Genomic DNA, 23087 nt, shown 5'->3' with positions numbered 1-23087 from the left:
ATTTAAAAATATATATATATATATATATATATATATATATATATATACACACACACACACACACACACAAATATGTATTAGAAAGGAAAAAAAATCAGAAAACTCATTCCATTTTAAAAACATCATCCACATATGGCATGTGCATTCTGTGATCACATACAGCAGAAGTCATAACTCCTCCATTCCCTGGCCCATTCAAAGGCCTCTATGGCTGCGGGAGGGGGGACCCATCTGGTTTTCACAGTGGATTTGTTAAGGAAGGGGGAGGCCCCCTCCTCCCACAAGGAAAGGGTTTAATTTATAGCTAGTTCAATTAAAACTAGGAAATGAGTTACAAAATCCATTATATATACACATCAAATATACAATTACCAGCACCACCTCGACACATCATTGGCTTTACATAGATTTTTTTTTTTTTTTTTTGGTGAACACGGGACCGAATAGGCATTAAAGCAACCTCAGAAATGAACAAGAGTCACAGTGCTGGGTCAGTTCTTGAGCTCCGGGTGGGAGGGCCCAGCCACAGGGGGCAGAGGGGAAGGGGGAGAAGTCATAGCCTCTATGAACATCTGAAACATCGCTGAGGGTGGGATTTCGGCACCTAACTCACTGACTACCAATGGGAGCTGGCCGCCTAACTGCCTAGCCAATCTCAGCCCGGTTTATTGGGGTGGGGAAGGGCTGCACATGGAATCCTCTCCCCAAATGCCATGGGCCTGTGTCTGTTTGGACAGGGGTCCACTGGCCGGTGTCAGTGGGGAAGTGGTCCAAGGCGGGAATGCAGCTGCCCAGGGAGCGTGGGTGCAGGAGCTTAGAACAAGCTGGGACCGTTTGAACAGGCTTTTGAGGGGGAACAGGGGGGTCTACTGTAACAGTCTAGGGAGACCTGACCCGTTTGTGGATTTGCCTCAAGAGGGCTCTGGGAAGGGAGGGGCACCTCAGCCGTGGAGCGGCCTTGGACAGCCTCGCGCTTCTGATCCTGGAGCCACGACACCCCCCACCACCTCTTCCACAAGCAGCAGCAAACTGCAGCTGTGCCCAGATTTCCACAGACCCCTTTCTGAACAGAGCCCTGTGGGATCCCCGCAGCGAGGGTACCGGGCGGGGAGGGCAGGGCTTGAGGGAAGGCAGAACAAGACTGAACTCTGATGGAGGCAGCCTGTGCACCCTCAGGCCCCCAGTGGCTCAGGAAGAGACACCCTCCCACCCCTTCCCCAGGCCTCGGAGAGGTGGGGACAGGAGACTAGAGAGTGCCAGAAGCATCTCTTGACTCTGCTGCACAATGGAGGGAGCGAGTGCAAATATTCTGGACCCTTCACTGCCGCACCTGAATGGTATTGGGGGAGGGCTATTTCACACTCCCCCTGCCCCATCCTCAGGCATAGCAGATTCCTCAGCTCAGATACACAGGAGTCTGGTTCCCCTGACACAACTGAGGAGGAGTGTCTGGCACCAGCAGGTCATCTCCCGAGCCCCCTCCATCCCATGGGTTAGTCAGTAACAGCACTGACTACTGTGTGTGTCAATTTCCACAAGGTCCTTCCTGTGTAACTTTCAGCATACAGGTGATAAAAACCAGAGTGCCCCCGCGCCCAGCTGGCTTGGAGACGCACACAGGCTGGGGAGATGCAATTTGTGCAAACCACTGTGAACATGAGTCCGCATCCTCTCTTGTGCAGGGAAGCCAGGGCATTGGGTTGAAGTGACTGTACGTGGCAGCGAGTCTGGTGAGTTAGGCGTCTTCCCCAAGGATCTCTGTCACAAAGGAGACCATGTCGGTCTCTTTGGTGTTGTGCAAGGTGAAGAAAGGATGTTCCTGCCAACAAGAACCAGGACGGAGTCAGCTTGAGCATGAGGAAGGACAAACACTGAACACAATTGTGGCAGCAGTCACAAAGTCAGCAATACATTGTGGTGGCCCCCCTGCCCCTTCCCCCCGGCAAATACAACAAGAATGCCCAAGGCTGGTACATTGATCCTTTTAGACAGCAGGTCTGAGGCCCTGGGCTGAATCTCAGAGGACACTGAGCTGAACAGATTCGTTGCACACTTTGTGACCTCTGCTTTCAAAGTACATACAAAATTCTAGGACAAAAGTCGGACATCGGGGACAACTCAACCACACAGCATCACAGGTGGCAGAAACCAGTGTAACCAGCTGATGGGCGTGTGTTACAGGTCCTCCTCTGTGCTGGTCAGCAGATTATCTGGGTTCTTACAGCCCCAACTAGGGAGCCCTCGTTCACTAGTTCAAGCTGTAGCAGCTCATGCTTTTAGCTCTGGAGGTCCCCAGTTCAACCACAGGTGTGTCAGCCACGATAGCAGCTGTCACACCAACAGCTGAGATTGTTCCAAGCCAGCCAGCAGCAGAGGTGACGGGAGACGGTGGTGAAGGGATGGAAGTCTGAATACCCATGATGCACCTGGCTGGCAGACACCTCAATATGCCTGTTTAATCCGCACCTGTTCCGTGTCACTGACTTGGGACTCAGCAAAAGAGTTCAAAGTGTACAGATAGCCCGGAGTCTAAACTAAGCTGTGTAGCGTGTTGTACCACTGGTCTAACACTTACTGACTATTCATTTAGCTTTAGTTACAGGCCAAGATTTTGTGAGATCAAAAAATAAAAATCCATGCTCACCATAAGTTCTAAATAGTTCATTCGTTCTGCAGGGTTCTTCCTTAAGCTGGAATAGGGGGAAAGAAAAAAAAAATGTCCATGACACAGTAGCTTAATCTTTGCTGTCCATTGACTAAATAGGATGGGACAGAAGAGGGAGATCACTAGCCAGCATCCCCTTCTTTCTATTAGGCTACTACCAGTTCTTAACTCCCCTTGGTTACACACGTATTGGCTTTGAACCTAAGAGCCTAGCAAATCAATTAAGCAGGCAAACAGGAAAGCACTGTTGGACAGCAAACACGTTCCTGGCCTGGCAAATCAGTCACATGAAAACCTCACCCTTCACCTTGTACAGCCAGAACACGTGCAAGCTGTGCCCAATATAAGAGGGTCTGGGTACCACCCAACAGGACAGATGCTGCATGCCAATACCTATGCCAGAATCACAGGCCCAGCTATAGCCCAGTTAAGAGCTGAAGGCTACTGCGGTGCAGAGTCTAGGTGCGCTTAAAAAGTTGCGCGAAGCCCAGCATAGCTGAGATGTGCTTTATCCTCTGAAAGTCACAATGAACCTTCACCTAATTCTAAGTGGCAGCCAAAGACAGCGTCAGGCAGCAGATGCATCAGGATGCTGCAACTGGGTTGAGTTTCTGCAGCTGAACAAGTCATCACCGAAATTCCAACAGGGTGAACCGTACAAAGCAGAAGAGCAATCTGTTCCTTTTCAGCCGGCCCAGGCAAAACCAAATGGATCTGTGGAGCGTTTGTGGCACGGATTGCAGGACAGTGGTGATTTGGGACGAGGGGACAGGAAAGACTTACGGGGGTCCCGAGGCAGAGTAAAGGTAAGGTTTGTGCTTTGATACGGAAGACCAGCACTCAGCATCGGGAAGCCTCCGTAGGCTCAGACAGGAGACTGATGGGGTTCAGTTCAGACACTCACCACTGTGCTGTGAAGTCCACAAACTCCTTTGAGAAGCGATCAGCAGGGAGCTGGGGCGAAGGCTCCTCTACTACTTGCTTGAGTTGCTGGAAGGGGGTGCCCCAGGACTCGTAGGGGAAGCGGAGAATGGCCATCTCAATCTAGGAGGGGAAGGGAGGGAAAAGAAGAAAAAAAAGACAGCCATGAGGAATTGGCTATACTGCATGCCCATGTCCTCAGACTGCTCCGCAGCATCATAGTACTTAGATAGTTCTCTGGGTTAGGGACTGTCTTTGTGTTTCTGCTAGCACAAGGGGTCCTGGGCCATGACTTCGGTTCCTAGACACTACAGCAATACAGTATACCAGCTTCAGGCCAACAGCCCCAAGTGTACACTGGGCACTAGCAGTTGATCGTTGATACTGTTTCGGTGAAAAAATGGTGACATTTTTAAATGAACTTTTTGACCAAAATGAAAGTTTCCTGCCAAAACTTTCCTGTTTTTCATTAAAAAATTAAACCAGAAGCTAAAGTGCTTTTCCACAACTCCAATTCTTTTTCCAGATTTTGGCTTCTCACCCACATATATTATATGTTCTCCGAGGAAATTCTGAAAACGGGATTTTTTATTTATTTTTTTTTAAAAGGTTCTCCATGAAAAACGAGGCAGTTCTGAGCTGCTTTGCAGCTGGCCGCTTCGGTATTACTCAGCCCATTTTCAACATGTCCATCACGTGGCATTTGGGCATCTGAAGATTCCTAACACCCTCCTGAGTTTACACTAACCCCCACCGGGAATATTACTACACAAAAAGACACGCCCATGGAATAGGAAAGCCAATGGAAGAGAATTAGTTAGCAGAGAATCGGCTATTCCAGTTTGGACCATGAATCCACCAAACCTGCTATCTTTACTCTATCAGCAGCCTTTGCTGCATGTTTCAGAGGCAGACAAAATCCTACCAGGCACCCAGAGGCATCATGTAATGCCACATAGAGAAAGGATATTTATTTGGTGATCGGCTTATGCCCAGAATCAGGAGATTCAACCACCTCTACCCTAGCCTGCATAATTTCCAGTGTTCTCAGTCAAAGTCAGGCTGCCTAGTCAAACCCAACAAAAATCTCCAGCCTCCTGCACATTCCAGAGGCTTCTTTTCTTTTAAGTCTGATGGTAACTTGGAGCTCGTGCAATGGAAGCAAAACAAGAACAAGGATTGATCCCGCTCCAAGTACTGCCCACATACTTGCTGACTGCCCTCCAGCTCTTTTTTCAGACCTAAACACTCAGCCTTCCTTTTCTCCTTTTGATTGCAAGTTCTCCCACATCTCTAGACAGCTTCGCTGCCCTTCCTCTGGGTCCACAGCTGCAGCTGTATCTTTAAGGTACATCACCACGAACCCTGTCTCGGTAGCTAAGCTCAGTTAGGGGGCTCATGCGGTTGGCTCCTAAAGGAGAACTCTGCAGGCCAGCGGCAGAGCAAGCTCTGGAAGGGTTTGGAATGCATAGAAGCCAGAGTCTAGCCAGCTTCATGGCCCGATGCAAGCTGTGCTAAGTTTAGCTTCTGCTGTTTATGTCCTTAACCACTACAATGAGAGTTGCCCTGTAAAAATTCTCTATAGTGCTGCGAGGGATGGCACCGTGTTACAAAGGATTCGTTCCTGCCCTCAGACAGGCACTGTTACCTGCTGGAAGAGTCACTGACTGCCTGGCACAGGCCAGGATGAGAGGGCAGGAAGGAGCCCTCAATGAGCTCCGACACCCTGCAGGGACACTGGGCACACAATGCAGCAGCCCCAGGAGGCTTTGGTCTCATGATTGGTGACCAGTCTGGATTCGGATTCCTGCTGCCAGAAAACTCTGTGCAACCCACCCACGAAAAGATCCTATTTGGTACTAGCCAACAGTCCTGAATACATGCTGGCCCCTAGGTTACAAAAACAGGAAGCCAGCCCAGAGGAAGACATTAGTAAGAATCACACAGGCTGGGGCAAAAATCAGTGGCCTGCTGGCAACATTTCAGTGGAGCCCTCTCTCTGGCTTTTACATAAGCCGATAGATTTCCTCATTCACACAATTGCTCATTGCACGGCTTCCTGCATTTTGGGAGGAAAACTGAAGCATGATCACATTTCCAGGCTGCTGCGCAGGTGTCCAATCAGCTCAGCTCCAGACTGAATGCAAATTCGAACAGGCAAGTGTTGGAGGTTGCTTTTGCGGGGTGGTGGGGGGGACGGGATGAAGGGACAGGGACGGACGACATTTGCCAAGGCAGTCCTTTGCCGCATGCACAAACCAACTTCATGAATGTCACAGTTAAAAGCATGGGGGAAATCCTTTAAAAAAAAACAAACACACACACACTACCCCCTCAGCCTCTCCATCTCTTGGAAGGGGAGAAAACATTTCCCAGGCTTTAAATTCTTTGAGCCACGAATCGCGATTTCCTTCGTCCATTGGTGCCAGAAGGCTTTAGATGCTCACTGAAACAGCAGTTTCTTACGCTTGGTAGATAAGCTACCCTAAGCCGCCACCACTACTACAAATCAGATTTATAACCAGAGAGCAGCATGGCTGGCTTGAAACATTCCCTGTGTCCACGCATCATGAGAGTTGTGTGTTCCTCACCCTCCCCAGCTAGAGGTCTTGAGATGGGTGCAACTCACTTCTTGCAACACCCAGATCCCCAAAGCTCTGCTTTCTGTAACTGGTTGGGCTGGCCCTCCTTCCTCCCAGCTCTCTGGGCAGTGACATATCCCACATCGCATTGACCCACCTGCTACTCTGTGTGCATGTTCTCTGGGCACTATGGCATGACTGACCCAGATACTCCCAGAATGCACTGCTACACGGGTCAGGCACATGGTACAAACAGCTGGGTTGGCAGAACAGTCGCTCCTTGGGTACAAGCTGAACCACATTCCTTGTGCCCAGCTACGGAGACCATGCCCCCAACTAGCACACGAGGGAACTGGAGGGTGGACAGGGCCGTGAATGCGGTGTTAAAAGCCTGGAATCCTGGCTTCCCACAAGATGGCTCTTCATCAACAGAGCCAGCCTGGACCCAGCACCCCTGGGAGCCCACAGCCCAGCCTGCCATTTTCATTTGCCTGCCAAGGGATTTAAGCCCCTCTGGAGTGGAGGGGGGCTCAGAGCTAACCTGATACTGCCCAACGTACTTGTGAAAACCACAGCCCCAGGCAGCAAAACAGCTGTACCGGGGAATGCAAGGAGAAGTCTGTTGAGGGCCAAACCCCGAGGCCCTTACTGTGTCTTCATCCAGTCCTGCTCCCATAGACTGGAACAGGAACTGGCCTTAGGATTTGGCTTCTACTGGAACATATCCTCCTGGGGTAGCAGTTTCCAAACCACTTTAAACATGACCAGGCTACAAGCTGGAGGTAGGCCCTCCCCAGCGTGGTCATACAGACCACAGAGCGCGAGCACCATTACCATTGTGATTCCAAGACTCCACACATCAGACTTCACGTTGTAGCCCTTCTGGTTCAGTTCCGGGTTTATTCTCTCAGGCTGTAATGACAAGATGGAAGATGCATTCAACTCAATCTCATTTGCCCAACGTAGAAGACAGACAGACACCTACCAGCATATATTCTGCACTATGAAACCCAGCCTAGGTGGGCTCCCCATGGGCTGATGTTAGGGTATAGGCTCCCCCGAGAAAAGTTACCTCTAAACAAGACTGATCAAAGCAATGTCTTGATCAGCCTTACCCACATTAATTTTGTTCTTCTTTCCCCACATTCCAACTCCCAGAAATGGCTTCAACTGCAATTGCCAATATCATCAGTTATGGTGGCCCTCCTGGTGCGAGGTACTGTGCATCCATCTGAGAAAAGGACAGTTCCTGCCCCCAAGGAATGTACAGTCCGCACATATAACAAGACAGCAACAGGTGGGTAACGCTGGGCGGGGTGCTGGGAGGACAAGGCAAGCAGTGAAACAATCCTGATTAGCTCAGTAAGTAGAAATGTCAGCACACTGTCTAGCCAATGAGGAGGCAGCCAGCCAACAGGCATCTTCTGCCAACGGCCAGGCTAGTAAGACGATTCCCTGTGCTATTTTGAGGATAGAAGATGGCAGGGGAGCAGCCTGAGTTACAGAGACAACGCTTGGTGCCCAGTCCAACAAAGCCCATGCTTAACTACACGGGTAACCCCGCTGACTCAATTAATCAGATGTGCAGTGACTTGAGTGGGGCCCATTACATGCTTCAAGTTAAACCAAGTGTTTTGCTGAATCGGGGCCCCCAGAGAACATTCTGTGAGCGGTTCAATTTCAGGGCAGGCCAAGGGGAGTGGGCAGGTGGTTTGTTTTCATTCTGTTCCTACTTAAAATTAGGAGCTGGGGAGGGGACAGAGCCACCCACAGCTGATCCAAGGCAGAATGCAGGCTCAAAAGGACAGACCAGATTACACATCTACACACACTTACAGCCATGTAGGGTTTACAGCCAGCATCCATGGTCTTAGCAACGGAGTCCACCAAGTAGCCACTGATTCCAAAGTCACACATTTTCACGTGCCCCTCCTTGTTAATGAGAACGTTGGAAGGCTTCACATCTAACAGGATTACAGAGAGGGAGCGGATTAAATCTTCCATTTAGAAAGCACAAAAGAAGTGGGCTACAGAATTAAGGAGGCTTAAAACCAGGAAGTCAATGTTCCTGTCTGGCAGAGACTTTGCAGGGAATCCTGGCTGACTCAAGGGAGAGAGGAGAAGCCAAAGGAAACAAGATCAGAAGTCAAAAGCCCCACTGATCCTAGATTTTAATATTATACGCTCTTATTTTTAGTATACTTTGCACTTCTATAGCACCTTATACCCCAGGATGAGCTAAGCCTCTACCTCAAGGGTGGCTGATCTGAGCCGGAAAAGGAACCAGAATTTACCAACGTACATTGCCAAAGAGCCACAGTAATACGTCAGCAGCCCCCACATCAGCTCCTCCCCACCCCCGACTCCCAGCACCTCCCGCCCACTGGCGGCCCCACCCAATCAGCACCTCCCACTCCCTCCCCAAACCTCCCGATCAGCTGTTTCATGGCATGCAGGAGGCTCTGGGTGGGAGGGAGAGGAGCAAGGGCACTGCAGGCTCATGAGAGGGCGCGGGAAGGGGTGGAGTGGGGGCAGGGCCTGTGGCAGAGCCAGGGGTTGAGCAGCGAGCACCCCCTGGCACGCTGGGAAGTTGGCGCTTGTCGCTCCAGCCCCGGAGTCGGTGCCAATACAAGGAGCCGCATAGTAACGTCTGAAGAGCCGCATGTGACTCCGGAGCCCCAGGTTGGCCACCCCTGCTCTACCTCCTTAGGCGACAGACAGATCTCTTCTGATGCAGAACCTGAAGCGCAGACAGAATAAGTGACTTGCCCAAGGTTATGCCTCCGCTATAGCAGAGCAAGGAAGAGGACCTAAGTCTCCTGTCTTCCAGTCCCTGAGTTTTAGCCATGAGTTTATCCTTCAGCCCCCGGCCAGCTGCAAGGAATCTGAGGGAATTTTTCTAACAGTCTGCAATTTATGCTCATTCTTCAGGAGCTGAAGTTGTGAGTGGGAAGTATGTGGAAATAAAATTGTTACACATTCGAGCTGGAAAGGGGAAAAGGCCCAGAATCATGTGGTGGGTTAAAAATAAGGCTACATTTTAGTCATGGGCATTTTGAGTAAAAGTCATGGACAGGTCACGGGCAGTAAACAAAAATTCACAGCTCGTGACCTGACTATGACTTACTATATACCCCTAACTAAAACTTGGGCCGGGTGCTCTGGGAGCACCATGGGTGCTGGAGGTGGGGGGTGACCCGGCACCCCTGCTGGTGCCGGGGGGGGGGGGCAGCAGCACAAGGCCCAGGACCCCTACTGGTGCTGGAGGGGGGGGCGCGGACATGTGACCCAGGATCCCTGCTGGTGCTGGGGGCTCAAGCAGCCCCTGAGCCAGCACCAGCCATTGCAGAAGTCACGGAGGTCACAGAATCTGTGTCTTCCGTGACGAGACACGCAGCCTTAGTTATAAGGAACAACTTCAATGTGTCATGGGTGCAAAACATCCCTTAGGGTCAGGCCTGTAGGTTTGAAGCTTGTCTCAGAATTCTAAGCACCTTCTGCAAAACGAATCCAGGAGCCAGCCACACCCAGCATCCTACAGGATTTGAGCCCTTCTAAAATGGATTCCAAGGAGAGAGAATCATGCAGGCATGTCATTCTAGTCACCCAGCACTTACCTCTGTGAATCACCGACAGTTTACTGTGCAAATGCTCCAGTGCTCGTACTATCTAGAGATCAGGAGAGAGAGAACTTGTCAGACACACCGAACCTCACAGAGTAAGCCTTTCCCAGCAACACCGCCACCAGCTTCTAAACGAGTATGTGTTCGAACAGGTGGCGTGTGCCAGTAGCTTCAGGGCACCAGGGCCGGCAACGCGTGGTCTCTTTGCATTCACACACAAATGTCACCATGCTTAGGACCTGTGCAGCATGCCCCAGGGCCAAGCCCTGGGGCAGTGCAAGCTTCCAGAACCAAAGGTGGGGTCGGTAGGGGGATGGTACCGAAGGACACCACCCAGCATTCTCCAATCAAAAGCCAGCCACTCACAGACACAGCGATCTTCCCGAGGATATCCTCAGGGATCGTCTTCTTCTTTTCCAGCACCTTCTTATAGAATTTATCCAGAGAGGTGTCCATCAGCTCCATGCAGATCCACACATCGCCCTAATGAGGAGAGAAGCCGTTCACGAGGAAGAGGAGGAGGAGGAGGAATTTCCTTGCACAGAATCACCCTGAGATCAAATGAAGGTGGCAGTCCCTGCCCTTTTGATGCAGGAAAACCTGTACGCTGTTGCTGCAAGCATCAGCTCCTTCTGTATCCGAGCACCATGTTTGCCTGCGGCATGGGCGGGATGAAGACATATGGGCCAACACTGCACTTAAGATACCGTTGCAAGTACTGTTTTAAGGCCTGCTGCAAAGTACAGTGATATGGCTGGAAAGATCCCCGTTAATGCAATGAGCTTTGAATCAGAGCCTTAGTACGGAGGTGGGACAGTGGAGGAGAGAGAGACTACTCCCCCTCCTCACCCAGGCTCCTTGGCACTTGGTGGATGTAATATGGTGGCCTAGGATCTACTCCTTCTGGAGAATTGACGGATCTGTGCCATGCTGGAGTCCAACCAGCCACTAACACAGCCCCTGCAGAATGGCCAGGAGAGGCTGGATACGGGGTTCTTCAAGAAACCATTTCACTCCTGTACCATAAGCAGGTTAAGAACCGAGCTGCCAGAGCACACCAGATCTAATACTGCCCCCTTACCTCTCGGAAGAGGGCTCCATAGAAGGTGACTGTATAGAAGCAGTCTACTGTCCTCATGGAGATATCCAAGTCCATCAGTAACCTCTTCTGCTCTTGAGTGTTCACGGTCGCTCGGATTCTCTGAGACAGAAAAAAGCCGTTAGCCAACAGTTATGCTCTTGGGCCCACACGTGACACCTCAGACCTCCCATTACGTGCTTGGAGCTTTAAAGGGCCCCATTGTTAGCCTAACCTTCACTAGGCCTCTCATCTTGCATCTGCAGTGCTGATGGACAGAATTTCACCCACCCCTTAGGTCATTTAGACGCATAGGTCCCAGATTTCCAGGTAGTGTACTTGGGTACCACTGAGGGATCTCCGCTACCATTGGTGGACTCTGTGCCAGCCCCTGAAGCATGCCAGCCCCTGAAGCATGCCAGCCCCTGAAGCATGCCAGCCCCTGAACTTGCACTTAGATATACAAGTGGCCTACACAGCAGGTCCAGGTGACCGAGGGCATGAACTTCGAGGGCTGGGATGTCATGCACCGAGCATTGAAATGCTTCAGAGCGTCCTGTGCTGCAGGAGTAGCACTCCATTCCCTACAGGAAGGTGGGTTCTGCTCATGCTTTTCCACTCGCCTAGTCAGTGCCTCCCCAAATCCAGCCCCACCAATGGAGTGCTGGAGTCACACACGGAACTAGGCAGGGTCTCATTCACATCCAGGTACCCAAGGAGACGGGGGCTCAATCCAACAGCCAGAGGAGTCACTCAGGTTCTCTCCATAAACTCCAACGGGCGCTGGACTGGGTTTCTAGAGGAGCTGCTCCCTGCTCTCTCGAGCCTCACGCTCCACTGCGGGAGACCCCAGTGTGCTGTTCTCACCTTGACAGCCATGATGGTGCCACTCTGCGCATGCCGTACTTTCTCCACCACTCCATAGGCTCCACGGCCCAGCTCCGAAATGGTCACCAAGTCATCGGCTTCCACTTCAAAGTTCTGTAGGAGAGAGGACACATCACCATCTACACCAGCACCGACAGGAGATAGACGAAACATGACTAAGAGCGGAGGAGCTACAATCCCTCCCCTCGCTGCCACACGTGAAAATGGACACCAACCACAGAACCAAGCCTTGACCTGAAGCGTCCACCCCAGACATTCACTTTGACGAGACCGTAACACACTGGTTTAGTTCAGTCATGACTCCTGCTAGAGGTGGCCCACAGCACCCTAACAGCCTGCTGCCGATGCACAGCTAGTGAAGTTACTTCTTTGGCTCATGTGATAGACCTATAATTTTGGTCCCAGGTTTCGTCCCCACTGACCGCTGTGTCTGTAAGTAGGTCAGACGAACAACTTCATTTTGCTCGGGCAAGGGCAGAGGAGGCTAAGTAGCCCTCTTTTCATTTGTCCCACCCCAACTTTCCTACCGAATAAGAGGAGAAACACTGTGGAGCTTCCATTGGATATGCCCAACCATGCTGGAAACCCAGCACCATCCTGTTTAGTCCTGTTCCGTACCCATTGTCACTGCACAGAAGATGCTACCATGCAAAGGGAAGACTTGCTTAGGGCTAACAGCATCCAGTGGGCTGAAATGAAGTCTGAATTCAGGGCATCAGAGAGCCTTCTCCTACCAAACCCCTGTGAAGTTGGCTCTGTCCAAAGTTATTGAAACATATCCACATTTGACAATCTCCCAGCATAAATCCAGTCACACTAGGTGCTGGCTGCAATCCATGAAGTGGTGGCATAGACTGGGCTTTTGCGTGCACTGGCTGGGACACACTTCACCTAAAGCATTTCCTCACAGTTTAGACAGCATAGACTGGGCCAGCACTCCACGCTAGACAAGGACTAACCAGACTGTGTCTGCGATGTTACAATATTAACATGAGAGACTCAGGCGCCATTGCAAGCAGACGTGGCTGGGCGAGTGGCACATAACTTGCTACACAACGTACGCTAAAGACTGCAACCACACCGCGCGCTGCTAGGTTACTGCCTTTGTAAAGTGATTTAAACAGGGCAGCGAGCTGGGCTCAGTGAGCCATCACCTTCCCTGCCTCAGCACCTCCACCAAGCGCTTCCGCACCGTGGTCTCACTAAGTGGCTTTGCTCAAGCATGTGAAATCAGTTAAATACACACTGGTGCCACCCAGCCACCTCAGGTGAACTCCGCAGCCGCCCCGAGGTGGGGAGACACATACCAAGACATATGCTGGCTGTTACAGAAGCCCGGATACTGTATATTTTCCCAGCCTGTGTCGGAGATAACGGCTAAGACGGGAAAGCAGGTTCCTTGCTGCCTTCCTCCCCAGGACCTGTTTGAAGCCCAATGCCCCACGACCACTTGGCAGTCAGAGCCCAGCCACGGCAAACTGCCATTGCAGGAGGCAGCTAACGCGGTCGGTTTCTCCCCCCCGACACACACGCTTCTCCGTATCAGAATTACTGGTACAAGGATGTGTCTATAGTGGCTGCAGGGGCAGCAAACCTGAGCTGAACGCCGGGCCCGCTCTATCCTGCACCACCTTGCGTTCCACAGGAAATTCTGGGAAGCCATAGGTCAACTTTGGGTGCAGCTGTGACCTGAGCGTGACCGCCAGCAATCCTGGGAACTACGGAGCTCTATAAGCCTGCCCCATCCCCTGCTCCATTCTGCTTTGCAAACTTTTCAGACTCCAGCCAAGCAGCAAATGTGTTGCTACAGAAACGCAATCAATAGACCTTTAGGGACCCTTATCAACGGGCATGCGCATTGCAGCTATCCAAGAGATCTTCCACTTTCTGCCGCTTTAAACTGACATGTACCCAAGGACGCAGAAGGAATTTCATTCAGTACTGATCATGGACCTTCATTTTTCTAGTTGGGTGAACCGATGTGAGAGAGAAAATGTTGACTCTCCGGACTTAAGACTTGCAGACGTTCCTTGTTTTAAAGGAACAATGCATTGTTATCGGCGTATAACCCCATATATTCAAGGCAAATGGGGAAAAGGGGCTTCTGCCTTATTTACACTTCTTAGGAAGAAAGGCCTGAAAGTTGACTCTTCCCTCACCTCCCCAAAAAACATTAATAGTCATCTTGTTGTTGATACCTAAGGTTGCAATTGCTTGTCTACCCTAGGAGACTCTGGACAGCTGGAGAACTAGCAAGATGGTCAGGAATCAAAAGAAGATTGGAGATGGATAACAAGAGTACACAGTTATAATAATATGGATTAAAAAACCCTGAGATCTAGAAGGATCCAAACAGGTTTCAGGGCATAAACCAACCTCTAACTAATTGGGGTTAGGGACAGACTTCCCTGGGGGCAGGTTATCCCACCACTGCCTCCTGCACCTTCCTCTGAAACTACTGCTACTAGCTATTGTTGGATCCAAATTCCTGGACCAGATGGTCTGATCCAGTCTAGCAATTCCTGTAATGTCCCTCATACCAATGAAGTGAAAGCTGGTTAATCAAGGAAGCGATTTTAATTGAGAGTGTTTAGCTTTCTTGCATTTAACACCTAAAATAAAGCAACAACTCCACTCATCCCTTCTATCCTAGGCTGGGATAGCTTTCCGCACATCTGAGAGTCACTCAACAGAGCTTCCTTCAAAGAGATGAAGACTAGACTTGACATTCCTGATATTTCTAAGGGTTGAGATCTTTTTTTAAACACACACACCTTTCCAGCCATCTTTATAAATAGTGAGGAGCAGAAAGGGCTGACACCCCCTTCTGCTCTTTGCATCAACAAGTTTGTTACATTATGGCTCTTGCTACAAGGCAAAGGAGAATTTAAATAGGGGAACATAGCTGGTGAAGTAGGACACTTGCATGGCTGCTGGCGATGGCAGAGTACTGTCTTCACCCACTCCAGGGCTCTCCTACTTTCCATCTAGATATTATATGGCCATCATCCCCCGGTACCGGTGCACCTCAAAACTGTGAATGGATTTTATCCTTGTAATGCCCCATTTAACAGACAGGGAACGGAAAGACCCAGGGTAGACTAAGTGACTTGCCCAAGGTCACACAGGGAGCTTGTGCCCATGCTGATCCCCAGTCTCTTGAGCCCAACCCACAGCTCCATCCGCTAGATTATCCTTCCTCTCCTATGTAATCATGAGCTACTCTCTCAAGATTTATTTGCACACCCATTCAGAGTAACAAAGACCAATCGGTTCCTTGCCCCGCGAATTGTGCGAGGAAGCTGCAAGCACTCCGCCCAGCGAGCAGCAGCCCTCCCTTTGCGCGACAAGATTGGAATGGCCCCTCGTTTTGCTTTGGTCTTCAGGAAATCAACTATTTACACAGGAGTCAAAGCTAAGCTGTGAGGAAGGGCGGGTAAGGTACGACATTTGTTGCACAAGGGGGACTCTGCTCCAGAAACAACGCCCGCAGGTTACACCCAGAGCGGAGGGGGAACAGGGCTGTGTGCTGAAGACAGGCGGCCAGTGCACATCTGGGCCTAAAGAGCCCTCTCTGCATAGCCACTGGGCCATGTAATGGTCAAAAGGAGAACTCTGCCACACGGTGCCTTTTAACTCTCAACACCGTCCACTAAAGCCAGATGACTCTGGTCCCCATATGGTCCAGGAAGCAGGGGAGTTCCATGCCTGAGCTCAGCCGTAAGGCATGCACTGCCCAGCACAGGAAGACGCCAGCCGCTTCCCCTGCAATACAGCACATCCTGGGAGGAGCTGGCTAGGGCAGGGGGCAGGTCAGCAAGCAGAGTTAGGCTGACCGGAGACCCATGCAAAATCACTACCCAAGGGGGCTGCCTCCCGTCGGTGCCAGCGGATGAAGCGTGCAGCAGCAGGCTCCCAGCTCCCAAGAGGGCATCTGTGCTGCTTCCAGAGCAGCCATTCAGTGAGCGCTCCAGTTTAGTCTTTTATTCGGGCGTTTGCACGAACCACTTCCAAAAGCCAGCGACTCCTTCCCCCCAGCATTAAGAGCCGATGGAGTTCCCAGCACAGCGTTCTGCCAGGATCATCCTCCCCGCTGCTTGCCAGGGTCTGAGTTCCCACCCGCCAGGGTGCAGGGGGACTAATCCCCTCCTCGCTGCTGTGCCAATGCCTGGCAGGGCTGGTTTAGGGTTAGCGCAGGGGCCAGGGTACACATATTTATGGGTTGCGCAGACACAGTGGACTACGGCTGAGATTTTCAGCCACAACTGCAGGTGCCTCAATGCTCCCTCCCTGCCCCATGCTGCTCCAGTCTGATGGGCAGGCAGCACAAACTCCAGGTCCTAGGGAGCCAAAGCAAGACTCCTGCACGCAAAGGGGAAGTCAAGGGCCTGTAGAGACGCTCATACCACAGCACAGCAGCCTGAGGGGAAAGAGGCTGCATGCACCTGCCGGGGCAGGTGGGGGACATTTCTGGCCAGCCAGTTCTGTCACTTGTTTAATTAAAATGAGGTGGGCAAGCGGCCTGTATGCTGCACGCTCAGCAGCATCTAGTCTCTCTCAAGGTAGGGAGGCAGCGTGTGGCTCTGCACTGGGACTGCTTGGAGAGCCACAGGGCAAGGGAACAGACCAGCAGGCAAAGAGTCCTTTCCCTGAGCTCCAGCCCCCTTAGAGCGCCACACTGCCAGGCTGCTACAAAGCGTCTCTCCCACCCCCGCCCCCTCCTCCCTCGAACTATTAACCTGCGCAGTACCCACCGGCCACTCAAACAAAGGCAACTGGGCCATTTTGTGGGAACGAGCGCAGGCTCCTCCCTCCCCCCCCCACACACAGGGGGCTGGAGATCCAGATCTTATCTGACTTGCCACCTGCCCAGGATGGAAGGTAAACAGTTAGTTATAGCTCTCCTCCAAGGCACTATTTTTAGCCCCACTGCAAACAGCCTGACCCAGCCCCAGCAGGGCCCGTAACCAGAGACTGAACGAGCAGAGACAACAGCTATTTCCAGCTGGTGTTTTCCATCAGAGCACGAGGCATCGCAGGGAAAATCCAAGGGAGGCACGGGAGGAAAGGCATGGCGTCACGTAAGGGTTATGGCACCGTGCAAGACCCAGGCATGGCTTCTCTTTAGAGACCTGCAACAAACAGCCCTGGAAATGAGCAACACAAGCGGGGCTGTGTTAGTGAGAGTGCATGGAGCTCACTCGGACGGACTGCAGCTCGGCACACTGGGAGGAAGGGTCCTTCACCTTCTGCCCTTTAGCTGCACAGCGCTTCGCACAGCCGGGTAAGCTCATTCCCTCACACATGGCTTCAGTGCAGTCCACTGGCAATGTGATCAGGCAGGCATTGAAGCAAGCCACGTGACTGCCACATTGCCCTGTAGCCACAGAGGGGATAAAGGCCCTGCTACTACTGTCAGGGGAGGGAGATTTCTGCTTGCTCAAGCAGCAGCCCAGGCTTGCGGTGTGGGGGCCAAGAGATCAGGGTTGTAATCCCAGCCCTGCAGGTGGGGGATTGTGTCTGGTCTCTGCAGCATGTGGATTTGTTCTAGAAGCACAATAGCTTTGCACACCCACCACAAGACTTTCTATCCTGCAGCATCCCAAAGTGATCTAACCAAGGGAGGCCAGGTCTACACGACAAACTTTGGTCGACACAAGTGACATCGGCATTCAGCCACCGCAGCTGGTAAATCGCTTGCGTCAATACAAAGCACAATGTCTCCTGGGAAATTTTTGCAACATGTTGTGTGATAAAAATGACTCACCCAGGGATCTTTGGAAGCTAAGGGTCAAGTTCCCAGCATGCAAATTTCTCCATCCCATAATGCTATCCATAGCCCATTAATTTTCATGTCTTTTTTTTTTTTTAAGTCCCTCAAACCCACATGGCTCATTTCGCTGTCCGCCATCTGGGATAGAAGCAGGGAACCCGCAGAGCCCTGCTCTATTCACATGAGCATTGCTGGGCTGGTGGCCTAAAGGAGACAGACTGGGGCTCAGAAGACCCAGTTCTGCCACAGATTTTCTGTGCGACCTTGAACAAGTCTCTTGTCTTCTCGGTCCCTCAGCATCTCCATGTAGAAAACAGAGACAATGCTGCCCTACCTCACAGGGTGCATTTTGAGACCCTGACACAGAAGGTGCCAGAGACCTATTCACTACACAGCCCTGGTAATGGCCCCCACCTCTGAGGTGGAGGGTGTCACTAGGCTGATAGTGGATGCACAGGACAGTGAGATGGGGGGAGGTATTTTGGGCAAGCCTCCGTCTCTTACAATAAGGGACCAGGGGATTCCCTCACGTCCATGCATAGAAGAAGAGAGCCTCTCTTCTTAAAGGTGCCATCTTGATGAGCCCCCACAGGTGGTGCACTGCAAGGAATGCAGCAGGCTGTCTGTCTCTGAAGAACAATGGGTTTTGTCAGTCTGGACTCGATTCCAGCCAACACGGCAGAAGAGCATAGGTTTTGCAGTCCTGGAGCACAGATCCTCACCCACCTCCCACTGGAATCACTGCTGGTCTTGTTCCTTTCTGTACTGCAGGGCCCACCCAGGAAGCCAAGGACTCTGAGCTGCATCATCCCATTGCTCACTCTCTCTGGCACCTACCATGAACTGGGTGGAGTTCTCTGGCCTGTGCCATGCAGGGGGTCAGGCTGGTAGATCGGAATGGTCCCTTCTGGCCTTAATAGATTAACCGTTAAGCAGAACTGGTGACAGTGTTTCAAATTTCACCAATTCCTCACCCCATCTCCACCCGCTCTACCATTTGGCCATTCATCTTTTAGACCCTGGTGCAGATACTCATCACTGAATGTGGGGAAGGTTTTGTGGACGGAAATATCAACCCATTGTAGTAACCCCACTGCAGGCAGCAGGAGTGCAGGTTCCCACGAGGTTGAGCTCAGCGTGCTTTGAAATTTAAGACTGCTTTTGTAGACATTTGACAATTCGTGAGACAGACAGACAAGAGGGGTCTGACGCACGTATGGGGGTGGCGAAGTACAAGCAAGGACCAGAAGAAGGAAAAACCATTGAAACATACTTTGTCTCCAATCGTAATGAAGGTTCTGGAGTCTAAGTTCCTTGGTGGCCTGCACAGAAAAAAGAGAAGTTAGCAAGGAGATCAGTGACTGTGCACTATCTCACAGCAGGTCTCAAACCCATGAAGCACTTGCATTGCCCACACCCCCTGTCCTTAGGGTCCCATTTACAAATACAGGCCTCTATCCTGCCAGCACTGGAGTACATACATAGCCTTCCTCACACACGGAGCCTCTGATGCCTACTCGCATGATTCAAGCGATGCATGTGCTCCAGTGTTTGTTGGATCCGGGCCATAGTCAACCCGAAGGAGTCAAATACATCCACGCAATGGGCCAGTGGAGATTCTCTCACTTCAGGAGATCAGCCAGAGACACCGATTTATGACATTCAATGATTTCATGGTGGACTAGCCCAGCCAGTCACATCATGACATCCACCGTCAACACAACACGACTGCCAAGTAGCATGAAAAACCCAGCTATAGAAGACAAAAGTTATTTCCTAGATGCGGCATTTTGTCTACTTAAGGGCCTGTCTCACTCACCTCTGACACGCAAGTAGGCCTAACATTTTAGTGGCATTCTGCTGCAATGAACACTATCTGGCTGATTTCTATTTTTTTTTTTTTTTTTTTTTTTTAAAGACAGTTCCTTACCTGTTACTATCTACCACTTTCAATTATCGTTAAAATAGATTTTAAAAACTAGGTTTACTTTCCATTGCTCACACGTGGTTACTTCCCCCCCTCGCTCCCACACCTACTTAGCTTGGAGAATAAGAACAGCCAGTTAGTTTACCCTCCAGGTTCTCGTGTGCTAGCATAACATTGCAATGTCTGCCTTCAAGGAATGGTTTCATTCCAAAGCAAAAGCTCTGCACTGCTCTCTAAGGTCATGGAAATATTTCTGTTACAATAGCTTAGGCCCCAAACCCAGGTTTTTCTGAGCTTCATGAAGTGTATCACATCCCCTTTACGAGGAGCCCTCCGGGAGGGAGGACAAGCACAGGCAGATAACTGTATGTTCACACATTAGGCTTTCCCCTTCGGAGACTTGCATTCAAATGTTGAAAGGAGCATAACTGAATGAGCCTGATGGTTCGCCAACTGGCGGCCTTTGCTAGGAGCAGCTTAGGAATAAACCAGGTGCGGTGCTGCAGGTCAGCACAGAGGGACAGGCAGGGCCTTGTACCAGTCTGCATGCTGCCAAACTCTGATCACTGCTGCGAATGGCTCTCCATCCCATGTGCAACAAGGAATGACTTCCACAGTAAACAGGAGAGAGACACATTCCAGTGAGCTGAGATACGAGTGGGCACTAAACACAAGCATCGGATTGTGGCAACTAAAAAACAAACAAGATATTCTGTGCCCTCCTTGTACCAAGGCATTAGAGTGTTAATGATTGAAAATAACACCGATGCAGCAAGATTCCAGTGGCCCGTTAAACAACATTTCCCAGCTCTGACACCCGCAGCTGGCTAACAGGTCACATGACGCTTCTAATCCTAACACACACAACACTGTAGAACACCAGTGAGATCAATGGCTTGCTGCGTGGATTGGTCAATGCCACCATGAGCCAGGTGCCTAGGCACTATTGCAATACAGAGAAAAAGGTTTAAAAATTAAGTTTACACTAAAAGAATAGAAATAAAAGAAAGCTGGATTTCTAAAATTGAAATGGAATATTCCTCTTGCTTTGACAAATCTTTAAATCTTTAGCCTAAAATCTCAAGGCAGACTTGCAGGAGCATGGGAAGTCAGCATTCAGCAGCAGCGACTTACGTTGGGTTCACGACAGGTTGCTTGATGGGGACACATGTTATTTTCAGATCCCGTTTTTTCTTGCCTTTCACTGAAAGAGAGAAGACACATCTGACAGCTACAGACACGTTTGCTCATTTTTCCTCCCCCACCCTCAAAGCATCTTCCTACCCTGCACAAAAAGACTGGCTACAGATAAGTTACCAAAAAGAAAAGGAGTACTTGTGGCACCTTAGAGACTAACAAATTTATCTGAGCATAAGCTTTCGTGAGCTACAGCTCACTGAATTTGTCCGATGAAGTGAGCTGTAGCTCACGAAAGCTTATGCTCAAATAAATTGGTTAGTCTCTAAGGTGCCACAAGTCCTCCTTTTCTTTTTGCGAAAACAGACTAATATGGCTGCTTCTCTGAAACCTGAGATAAGTTACCGTCCAGTTCCACAGCCACTTGAACCCCAGGGCTGGCTGGTTGCTTTCCACTATAGCTGGATCCAAGCAGAATCCAGCTATAGTGGAAAGCAACTCGGGGGTTCAGAAATGGTTCGAAGCCAGATATCAGAGCCCAGTCTTAACCTCTCTGTCCCAAATCGTTCGGTCCCTAAGGGAAACCTATCTACCTTGGGCTTCTCCACAGCTGCTCCTTAGTCTAATCTTTTGTTCCTCCTCTCCCGAATTGCTCTGGTGGTTTCCTCCTCCTACCTCTCGAGGACAGTCTATGTCACAGTAGAACGTAGCCAGCAAGAGACGCTGAAGAGCAAATTGGCAGGGAATGCTCTCTTCATGACTGTCCCATTACATACAAGCCTATGGAACAGGGCAACTCCAGCACAACTGGGCTTGGAAGGGCTTTAAAAACAGACAAGTGGTGCAAGGAATCAGATGCACCAGCCTTTCATTTCTGGGGAGACCAGAGGCCTGATTCTCTTCTGCCTTGCACCTTGTCATCAAAGTGGGTCAAGTGCTACCAGCTGTAAGTGATAACAGGGCAGGGGAGGATCAAGCCCTTGCCTTTAAATTTTGTGTCAGTCACAAGTGAAAACAGGCTGTGGGTCTCATCGCAGCCATTAACGGACATTTGTCCACATCACAGAAGCCCAGGCTAGAACACCACTGTCCAAGGACAGCAGGACAAAGAGGGGCATGGCAAAGCACGTTGGCCGAACTGTGCACGATCACACCGCTCTTACTCCCCTGATACACTTTTAATTACACAGATCAGCTTAAATAAATCATTTTGCTGGGCACCTACCTGGCTTGGATGGCTCTAAAGATCCTCTGGAATCTTAAAAAAAAAAAAAAAAGAAAAGAAAAGAAAAGATTAGATCTGTTTTGATGGAGTTAGACCAAGCTTGGTACAAATCAAGCCTCTATGCTATTGGGTAACACAAAATTCGTTCCAGCACCCAACACACATCTGAAAAGGAAAGGGGCCCTGTTTGCATTTTCCACAAAGGTAGGAGATGCTCACAAAATGGAGCTGAAGCAGAACTGGAGAGACTATCCTGCAATGAAGTTGTTCCATCAAATTCGGCAGAATGCATTAGGCATGGAAGCTTCAGCCTACAGCGGAGACTCTGCAAAAGATCATGTTCACTAAGCCGAGCTCTCCTCTTATTTTATGCGTCAACTGTGCTGGGTTGATAGGAGATCTTTTGGCCACATGAGGTCGCCGCACCATTAATGTTACATGACAGAAGCCCAGGCCACCAGATCTTAAAAGATTCACTCAGCACAAGAATATCGCTGATTTCACCCGGAAGGAGCTAGTAGGCAGCTGTGGAGAGGTTTAAAAACCGCGTTTTACAGACACCAACCTACCTCAGCATTATGAACGTACCAAAAGGAAGACTGCAGTTTGCTGCCAACCGCTCTGTTAGCGCATTGACCTAGAAGACACCTGAAGAGAGGGGTGTTCTAGTGATCTGGTCGCAGGAACTCTCCAGTTCTACTGGCAGCTAAGTGCCCTTGAGCAAGTCACAACCTCCCTATGAAGTGGGAATGGTACCAACCCACCTGCCTCATGGGGGCCTAGTCAAAGTGTGACCACGTCTCTGAACACAGCAGAGGGGGAGCAGAGCTTACTTTAGATTGATATCTCAGAGTGGAGACAACAGGACATCAGTGCTGAGTGGTAGGAAGGCTGCTGTGCATATAGGAGAGGAGAATTCCTGCAGTAGCATTAACAGACCCAGAGAGGCAGCAATTGCCACAGCCCTCTGCATCCTGATCAGACAGATGAGACGTACAAAATGTTCCCAACACAAACCGTTGCTGTGCATGTCGCCAGCCGGCACCAGATGCCCCTGACAATAAGAACTCCTGAAATACACTTCTCCTCTTCCCCTCCTCCAGCAAACCACAGCCTTGCTAATGGCTCAGAACATGGAAGGGGGGGCAGCGTGGAAAAAGCAGATCTGAAGGCTTCTGCTAGGCTGCTGCAGAGGAGGCCGTGCTGGATTCCAGCCCCTGGCACCCTAGTCAAAGCTTAACAATGCCACCTGCTTTCATACCATGCTG

General features: G+C 50.6%; 1 protein-coding gene across 2 annotated transcripts in view; it reads right to left on the bottom strand.

Annotated features, from left to right (window-relative positions):
- Positions 1 to 397: 397 nt before the first annotated feature.
- The window catches only part of MAP2K3 (mitogen-activated protein kinase kinase 3), a 51970-nt gene continuing 29280 nt past the window's right edge, over positions 398 to 23087 (bottom strand). For both annotated transcript variants that reach the window (XM_084640851.1, XM_084640850.1), the window contains exons 2-13: positions 21820 to 21852; positions 20592 to 20661; positions 18804 to 18852; positions 11737 to 11850; positions 10873 to 10992; positions 10158 to 10274; positions 9786 to 9837; positions 8005 to 8132; positions 7003 to 7080; positions 3570 to 3709; positions 2645 to 2690; positions 398 to 1819 (exon numbers count right to left, since the gene is read on the bottom strand). In XM_084640851.1, coding sequence (XP_084496977.1) covers positions 1736 to 1819; positions 2645 to 2690; positions 3570 to 3709; positions 7003 to 7080; positions 8005 to 8132; positions 9786 to 9837; positions 10158 to 10274; positions 10873 to 10992; positions 11737 to 11850; positions 18804 to 18852; positions 20592 to 20661; positions 21820 to 21852 — 1031 coding nt within the window. In that variant the 3' untranslated portion in view covers positions 398 to 1735. The remainder of the gene's footprint in view (positions 1820 to 2644; positions 2691 to 3569; positions 3710 to 7002; positions 7081 to 8004; positions 8133 to 9785; positions 9838 to 10157; positions 10275 to 10872; positions 10993 to 11736; positions 11851 to 18803; positions 18853 to 20591; positions 20662 to 21819; positions 21853 to 23087) is intronic.

Source organism: Lepidochelys olivacea (assembly GCF_965140295.1).
Source record: "Lepidochelys olivacea isolate rLepOli2 genome assembly, chromosome: 10".
In the NCBI taxonomy this organism is placed as follows: domain Eukaryota; kingdom Metazoa; phylum Chordata; order Testudines; family Cheloniidae; genus Lepidochelys; species Lepidochelys olivacea.
This window is presented reverse-complemented; position numbering and strand designations above follow the sequence as displayed.